Genomic DNA, 8,829 nt, shown 5'->3' with positions numbered 1-8,829 from the left:
AGAGACTTTGAAGGCACCGTTTGAGAGACTTTGAAGGCACCGTTTGAGAGACTTTGAAGGCACCGTTTGAGAGACTTTGAAGGCACCGTTTCAGAGACTTTGAAGGCTCCGTTTCAGAGACTTTGAATGCTCCGCTGAAACGTTTTTGATGCACCACTGAAGCACGGTAGTTTCCTGTGAACCTCCTGATCGTTTCTCTCTGCAGGTAAAGCCAACGTGAACGCTCAGTGGGACGACGCCGCAGCCTCGGACGCCGCTCCGCCCGTACGCATCGCCTTCGTCCTGGTCGTCCATGGCCGAGCCTCCCGGCAGCTGCAGCGCCTCTTTAAGGCCATCTACCACACCTCCCACTTCTACTACATCCACGTGGACAAGGTGAGCTACGGAGTGTCTTCACCTCCTCAGGTGATCTGGGAGTCTGACTTTGGAAAGGTGTAACCCTGCTTCCTGTCCCCTCCTCAGAGGTCCGACTTCCTCCACAGAGAGGTTCTGTCTCTGGCAGCCCAGTTTCCAAACGTCAGAGTGACGTCCTGGCGGATGGCCACCATCTGGGGCGGAGCCAGCCTCCTGAGCATGTACCTGCGCAGCATGAAGGACCTCCTCCTAATGAGCGACTGGTCCTGGGACTTCTTCATCAATCTGAGCGCCGCCGATTACCCCATCAGGTACCATCAGAACCCGTTCCTGCTATTTCCTCAGCTGCCATAGGAACACGGGCTTCTGTGGCAGGTTTTCAGCACATCACTGCAGAGGGAAACGTCAGAAGCAAATATTATTTGTCTTTTAACGTGGTTCTGCAGACGTTCTGAAGGACTTTAGTTGCTTTCCTCAGTTTCTTTAGTTACAGGTACAGAAATCTGACTGAATCTGTTTGGAGCTTTGATGTTTATCCTGTTTTCTGCTTGAGATACCCAAGGACACGTGTGAACCTGATGACTTCATCACTAAGGTTGATCTTTCAGGCCTTTATTTGCTGCTTTGGTTCCTGATGAGTACAGAAAAACTCACAGATCAATGCTTCTGTCAGCGGGACACTTTGAACACGCTTCCAGCTAAAATCCATCCGTCCGTCCATCCATCCATCCATCCATCCATCCATCCATTCATCCATCCCTTCCTCCCTCCAGCACCATCCATCCGTTCATCCATCCATCCATCCATTCATCCCTCCCTCCATTCATCCGTCCATCCATCTATCATCCATCCCTCCATCCATCCGTTCATCCATCCCTTCCTCCCTCCAGCACCATCCATCCGTTCATCCATCCATTCGTTCATCCATCCCTCCCTCCCTCCCTCATCCCTCGCTCGCTGTGAGCTCAGCATCCATGGAGCAGAGGGAGCTGTTTCCTGCTGCAGGTCGACAGAAGGTCAAACAGGAAGTTGGTTGGAGCAGCACTCAGAGGAACACGATGGAGGAAGAGGTGCAAGAACATTTCGTGGATTAACTCTGCAAACAGACGTGGCTGATGCAGAAATAAAAACAAAGATATCTTCTGTTGCTGTTTTTTAACCTTGTGTGTAAAGCTTTTTGTTCACAACGAATCATTTCATCAGAAGGTTTGGTCCCCGCCTGCAGAAGTAGTTCAGCCCGATTCAGATCAGGTGTGTTGGAGCAGAGGAACAGGTCAAACCTGCAGGATGGAGGACCAGGACTGGAGACCCCTGCTGTAGATGGAAGTTTGTTCTGTGGACTCTTGGTGTCCGGGTCAGTTTGTCTTGTTTGATTCCAGACTGACTCCATGATGTTAAACTTTAGATGTCACATCTGCTTTTAGGTTCTGAATCGGGATCAGTTTGGTTTAAAGCTGCATTTTTTGTTCTTTCTGAGAAATCTGCCACAGTTCTTGCCTGTTCTGCTGGGTTTGGGGTCTAGTCTTGGGCTGAGCTTTGGATTTGGACTCTGTTGGTTCACGTCTACCCTGGACAAATGGAACAGGCATGGTGTCTCTGAAGTCAGCTGGGTTTCTTCTCTGTTCTCTTCCAGACTTGGTTTCACTGAATCAGAGTTCAGAGGGTTTCTGATCCGATTCTGTTTCTCCTCAGGACTAACGAGCAGCTGGTGGCGTTCCTGTCCAAATATCGCAGCATGAACTTCATCAAATCTCACGGCAGAGACAACGCACGGTAAGGAAAAACAGAAAACCTCTGGGTTTTATTAATGTGACATTTGCAGCCATCATCCAGTCGAGCATCACTGAGTTTGTTGGGATAAAGTGGTTTGTCTCCCCTGAAATAATCTGCTTCTGTTCAACACATACCCAGCATGCACCTCTGCAGAGGCTCTCCACCAACACCGCAGCTGAACAATCAAAGATCAGCAGCAGCTCAGCTCACAGACGTTAAATATTCATTTTTAATGTCCTGTTGATGGTGATCCATGAACTGTGTGTGATTGACTGTTAGCAAAATATCCCATTACCCATTGGATGGATAATAGAGGAGAGTTAATCTGCAGTGAGAGTGTGAATGGGTGTTTGTCTCTATGTGACCCTGCCGTGAACTCTGACCCCGCCTCTCGCACAGGGACTGCTGGGGATAGGCGCCGAGAAGCAGGTAAAGAAGATGGATGGAGGGAGGGACGGATGGATAGACGGATGGATGGATGGATGGAGGGATGGATGGATGGAGGGAGGGATGGATGGAGGGAGGGAGGGAGTTAATCTGCAGATGAATCCAGCTTACATCTCAGCTTTAAAAGCTGGAACTCCTCTGTCTGTTTTTTGAACTGAGAAGCTCCTCAGATGAGAAGAGAAACATCTGCAGCTACAGAATAAAGTCCAGGTGTTTTTAACCCTTTTTTTAGATGTTCCAACAAAAGCTGTGACTGTCAGTTGGTTTAATAACCACATCTGGTGGTGGTGAGGGAAGCAAACATCTAAAAGGACAGGACAGGAAGAAGCCTGTTCTAACGCTGCAGGAGGAGGGAGGAGCTTCCTGCGACCTCTGATCCGAGTGACCCTGACCTGACTTCGTGACGTCTTATGGAGCATGCTGGAGCCTTTTATCCGTACTCCAGTCATGGGGCCCACAGGTCTGGTTGGTCCTGTTCCTCCAGTCTGTCGAAGCCTCTCTTCCAACACCCTGGAGTAAACTTTCCCGGGGAGGCTGAGAAGCTTGATCCCCCCGACTGTTGGAACAAACTCTCAGTCCTCCTTTTTAAGAAATGGGAACCACCACCCCAGTCCGCCACTCCCCAGGTGTTGTCCCGATCCTCCATGTGGCTTTGAGGAGACATGTCAACCATGACGGCCCGACGACATCCAGCCTTCAGCAGCTCCTGGTTCCCAGCCACCTGGAGCTTCTGAACCACCTGGGCAGCCACGGTGATGGACTCTGCCTCCTCAAAGCTGCTCGCAGTGCTCCTTCCACCGACTGACAGGCCAAGCTCAGCCCGAGACTTTTCCTTTCTGAGTTACCGAACGGTTTGCCAGAACCTCCTTGAGGCCAGCCCAAGGTCCTCCTCCATGGCCAGTTTTTGCATCCGCACAGTTTTCTAAAGTAAACCAGTAAATTCTTTCAGGATCTGAGCTCCGCCTGCTGCTTGTCTCCACAGTTTCATCCGTAAACAGGGTCTGGACCGACTCTTCTACGAGTGCGACAACCACATGTGGCGTCTCGGAGATCGGAGGATCCCTGAAGGCATCGCTGTGGACGGAGGTTCTGATTGGTTCCTGCTCAACCGCCCGTTTGTGGATTACGTTGTGAACTCGAAGGACGAGCTGGTCGGCGGCATGAAACGTTTCTACGGTTACACGCTGCTGCCCGCCGAGGTTAACGAACACACACGCAAGGTCAAAGGTCAAAATCAGGAAATCTTATTTAAACATAGAAGTGACACATTTTACACAAACTATCCATGAAAAGAAATCAGTTTATACAGATTTTATGCACCTGCATTTCTATTTAAACATATAAATGACACATTTTTAATTGAAATAAGTTCCCAGCAGATAAATCAGATAAATAATCATTTTTTACCTGATTATAAAAATAAATCAGTTTATGATTTTACTAACTCATCCACTCATTTCTACATTCGTATATTTATTGTAGTCTAAAAGAATAAGTTTGTCTCTTTAAGCCCCTCCCCCTTAAAGGCCCAGCCTCTTTCTTTGATTGGTCAGCTTGTTTTATGAACAGATTCCTCTGAGTGGAGGTTAACAAACTGTTTATCTGCACAGGAAGCTCATGAACCACAAACACAAAACAGATGTTGTGTTTTTAACCCCGCAGTCGTTCTTCCACACCGTCCTGGAGAACAGCGTCCTCTGTGAGACCATGGTGGACAACAACCTGAGACTCACCAACTGGAACCGTAAACTGGGCTGTAAGTGTCAGTACAAGCACATCGTGGACTGGTGCGGCTGCTCGCCCAACGACTTCAAACCGTCGGATCTGCCGCGCTTCCAGGTGAGCCTCAAACACACCGACACGGTTTCAGGTCCTTACTGGACCTGGACTTTACCCAGCATGGGACTTCTTACAGCTGTACCTTTTGGCTGAACTGAAATTCAAAGAAGTCAGTGTGAAGACTTTAAAAAAAAATGGTTTCACAGGAAACCATCTGAAGCTGAGAGACTCAGGGGTGTCCAGTCCTGGTCCTCAGGGGTGTCCAGTCCTGGTCCTCAGGGGTGTCCAGTCCTGGTCCTCAGGGCCTCCATCCTGCAGGTTTTTCTTGTTCCTCTGCTCCAACACACCTGATTCAGAGGTTAAATCACCTCTTCTTGTTCTGCAGAAGCCTGTTAATCACCTGTTGATTCAGCTCAGGTGTGTAGGAGCAGAGGAACAGGTAACACCTGCAGGATGGTGGTCCTGAGGACCAGGACTGGACAGCCACATGAACACGGTCAGATTCGGTTCTGGGTGACTGAGGATGAATTCAAACTTGCCATGAGTCTCAGCTTTTTCAGTTTTGCTTTCATTGGTTCCTGAAGCTCGGCGTTCGGCCCGTGTCCCGGGGCCACCGGGGGCCGCCGGGGGCCCAGAATAACTCCACATTCACAGATTCTGGGCTCCTGGTGCTGACAGATCTGAGGTCAGTGTGTGTGGCCGAGCCGCTGATGGTTCTGAAGAGGAGCTGGTCCTGGGACGTATTTTTAGCTCCTTGTAGCTGGCAGCTGCTGAGGTTTCCAGGGCTGTGATTATTATAATGTGGGGGTTCGGCGGCGGGCGGCGGGTGCCCCGGTCACAGTGGACAGGAACGCACACAGATACGTCAGAATATGACCAACAGGCAGATTAAACTGAGCTGAGGGAGAAAAAGTGATGGGATGGATGAATGTTAACAAAAAAAAACGAACGAGTGAAAGATCTTGTTCACACTGTGTTGGAAAATAAAAGACAAGCATTTAATTTCCTCTAACGCTGTGTCGGACCGCAGCAGGCCTCCAGACCCACCTTCTTCGCCCGGAAGTTTGAGGCCAGCGTGAGTCAGGAGATCATCGGCCAGCTGGACGCCTTCCTGTTCGGACCGTTCCCCTCCGGCACGCCGGGCCTTCAGGCCTACTGGGAGAACGTCTACGAGCAGGAGACGGACGGACTCTCCAGCCTGTCGGATTCTCGGCTCAGTCACTACCACGCCTTCGGCCGAATGGGCGTGTCCCGCGCCGCCGCCTCGCTGCAGGGACGTCCCAACGCCAACAGCTGCAGGTAGGACGAACAGCTGGAGCGGATCCTCCTCTGCTTTTCTTCTGTTTTATACATCAGTTTTACAGACTAAAGAGGTAAAACTGTTCTTTCAGACAGACGAGAGAGTTTCATAATTGGATCAAATGATCTGACTCTGCTGTCAGTCAAACATCAACGCTGCTGGGAATCGATGACAAAGAACAAAACCAAGAATGAGCTTGGTCTCATCTGTCTGTCGTACCTGTCCATTTAAAAAGCAAAGACAGGAAACCAAACGTTCAGCTGGGTGACCTCAGCAGGTCAAACGTTTCTCTAAAGGGGCAGTTCGGCCATAAAAACCGACAAACGCTGTGAGGGAATAAAACTGAGAACCAGCTCCGTCTCTGCCTGAAGGGAAGCAGGAGGAGAGTCTCCACGAAAGCCACCGCCGCCGAGTTCAGGCTCCAAATTAAATACGAAGATAAGGACGTCCTGTCCTGCAGGACAATCAGGCTTCAGTTTCTGCTCGGGACCTGCTTTCCCACCTCTCTGTGGGTCTGTGTGTGTGTGTGTGTGTGTGTGTGTGTGTGTGTGTGTGGACCTGCAGAAGCTACAAGGGGGTTCTTGTTGCTGGAGTTCGGGTGGGGACTGGTGGTCAGGATGGGTGGAGGCAGCGTTATGGGAAGTGTGTGTGTGTGTGTGTGTCTGTGTCTGTGTGTGTGTGGGAGGAGCAGCTGCTTAAAAAGGACCAGTCTGTTCCGTCTACATGCCCAACATCTAAAATCGTCTCTCCATGAAACACGTTTCCCTCATGGTTCCATCCAGACCAGAACTTTGGGTTCTCCGGTTCCGTCCGGTTCCCACATAGCCTCCATCAACTAAAATCAAATAATGAAGAAATAAAAAAAAAGAAAAATTTATAGCACCTGGGTGCGTTAAGCTGTGGCGGCCATCTTGAATCAGAAAGACTTCACTGGTTTGTATCCAGAGAAGTCCTGAGACGTTCTGTCAGATCAGGTTTTACTATCACTGCCATTTTTGTTTGAGAAGTTAGCTGTGGAAGCCATCTTGAATTGGGTTGATTCTAAAAGTCAGTCAGTTGTGAATAAAAATCCAATAATTCATTAAAATCTGTCCGGAGGTTTGAGAGATACGTTGACATAATTCAAGGTTGGGTGTTTATGGAGTCAAACATGATGAACGCTCCTGAGTTACCTGGTGGCCATGGTGGTTTCCAGAGGCTCCGCCCACCCCTCCGGTTTTAGGACACATCAGAACAAAGAAAACAGCCTTAGCCAATCAGAAAGCCAGACTTTCCCGCCCTTTTTTATCTCTCTGTGAGTTGGTCACGGACCGCTCTTCTTGGATTCTATTGGACGACTTTAGTTTTCTTTAATTATTTATGAAAATCTGAGAAAATATTTTCCACTTCTGTTTTCGTTTGATTTCAAGATCTCAGTCTGTAGTTTTCAGCATGATGATAATTCTTCTTATTTTGAAGGTTAATTACCAGCTGGATCAAACGGTACCGCAGCAGCTTCTGTTTCAGTTTAAACTGACCTCGTTGTCTCCTGTCCTTCAACCAGTTTACTGGAAACACTTTGTTTGTCTCCCAGGTTTGTAGCCACGAGCCACCCGGTGTCGGTGCACCTTTACTTCCTGTCGGACCAGTTCCAGGGCTACCTGGTGCGTCTCATGGCCACCAACCGGGCCTCGGCTCAGCTGGAGAGCCTGGAGACCTGGGTGACACCTAAAGACCACTTCACCCTGGCCAGTCCACCCATCTCCAACAACAGGCTCCAGCACATCCAGGTCAGACTCGCCCGTCAGCGTCCCCGGTCCAAACAGAACGAGAGACAAAGTCTCGATCCGGCCTTTATTTCTGTCTAACTATCCTGTAAATCTTTATGGTGGTCCTGATCAGGAATTCTCCAGATTTTCTGAAGGTGGAAGCTCTGGAAGACCTTCAGAACATCTGGAGAACCACTTCAGCCAAATCAACATAGATTCAGAGACAGAAACCTTTAGTTTAAACTCAGCAGGACATTAAAGTGTTTCAGTCAGAAGCTGCTTAAAACCTGTAAACTCAGAAACCAGATTTTTAGACATTTAGCAGCTATTTTAAAAACCAGAGGTCTCTGAAGACATTCAGAGTTTTCTCTCGGATGGTTCCAGATTGGCTCGGACTGGGACCCAAAGGAGCGCCTCTTCAGGAACTGGGGGGGTCTGCTGGGACCCGAGGACGAGCCAGCAGCCGCGCAGCGCTGGACTCGAAGCCAGAGCAATCTGACGGCCACCGTGGTCTGGATCGACCCCACCAACGTCATCGCTGCCACCTACGACATCATGGTGGACGCGTCTGCTGAGGTCACCCACTACCGGCCGCCTCTGAGCGGCCCGCTGAGGCCAGGCGTCTGGACCCTGAGGGTTCTGCACCACTGGAACCTGCTGGGTCAGACCAGCTTCATTGTAGCTCCTCTGGAGTTTCACCGACAGCAGCTGGTCCAGAAAGGTGGGGGATTCTTTGAGTCCATTATGGGACAAATGTTTCTGCACTGAAAGCTGAACTGTTGTTGTTTCCTTTGGTTCTTTTTATGATTCTTCTCCAGATACATGACTGTCACCTCTCCTGTTTGATTATCCTTAAACAGCTTGTGTTTTTAGTCTTTATTTTGGTGACAAATCATATGTAGACTGGTGACTGGTTTAGGTTTTGGAGTTTTAGAATCAGGCTTTGTCTCTTTAATGTTTAGAGTTTTCTAATCTGTTAATCTGTACGTGTGTTCGGACCCTCCTAAAATCAGCTGACACTTCTCTAAGGTTATCATTGAGTGCCTGTTGAAAATCACTTTAAAAGCACCTGGAGAAGAAGTTTACCTGACTAACTGCCAACAGATGCAAGCAGCTACAAAAATAAAATCCTGTGGCCTCAAGTGAGTTCAAGTATCTCAACTGGAAGACAAAAGTCTGGATTTACTGAACCGGCTATGTTCCACCCCTCACCTGTGGTCAGAAGGTTTGGATCAGGACTGAAAGAACCTGATTCTGGATCCGAGCAGCTGAGATGATCTTCCTCTGTAGGGTTAGGGTTAGGGCAGCATCCTCTGTAGGGCGGCAGTTGAGACAAACCATGGAGGGAGGGAGGGATGGATGGATGTTAGGTTGGATGGATAGTTGGATGGAAGGTTGGATGGATAGTTGGATGGAGGGAGGGAGGGA

General features: G+C 49.3%; 1 protein-coding gene across 4 annotated transcripts in view; it reads left to right on the top strand.

Moving 5' to 3' along the window:
• The window catches only part of LOC108249138 (xylosyltransferase 1), a 23,190-nt gene that overhangs the window by 12,462 nt on the left and 1,899 nt on the right, over nucleotides 1-8,829 (top strand). For 2 of the 4 annotated variants that reach the window (XM_037978858.1, XM_037978859.1), the window contains exons 3-10: nucleotides 206-375; nucleotides 463-665; nucleotides 2,047-2,127; nucleotides 3,557-3,773; nucleotides 4,237-4,413; nucleotides 5,384-5,652; nucleotides 7,227-7,422; nucleotides 7,786-8,762. In XM_037978858.1, the coding sequence (XP_037834786.1) occupies nucleotides 206-375; nucleotides 463-665; nucleotides 2,047-2,127; nucleotides 3,557-3,773; nucleotides 4,237-4,413; nucleotides 5,384-5,652; nucleotides 7,227-7,422; nucleotides 7,786-8,169 (1,697 nt within the window). In that variant the 3' untranslated portion in view covers nucleotides 8,170-8,762. Of the gene's footprint in view, nucleotides 1-205; nucleotides 376-462; nucleotides 666-2,046; nucleotides 2,128-3,556; nucleotides 3,774-4,236; nucleotides 4,414-5,383; nucleotides 5,653-7,226; nucleotides 7,423-7,785; nucleotides 8,764-8,829 lie in introns of those variants that run through there. The other 2 variants (XM_017438316.2, XM_017438315.3) reach the window with 2 other exon arrangements.

Source organism: Kryptolebias marmoratus, linkage group LG12 (assembly GCF_001649575.2).
Source record: "Kryptolebias marmoratus isolate JLee-2015 linkage group LG12, ASM164957v2, whole genome shotgun sequence".
Lineage (NCBI taxonomy): Eukaryota > Metazoa > Chordata > Actinopteri > Cyprinodontiformes > Rivulidae > Kryptolebias > Kryptolebias marmoratus.
The sequence above is the reverse complement of the archived record's forward strand: the minus strand, read 5'-3'. Positions and strand labels throughout refer to the sequence as shown.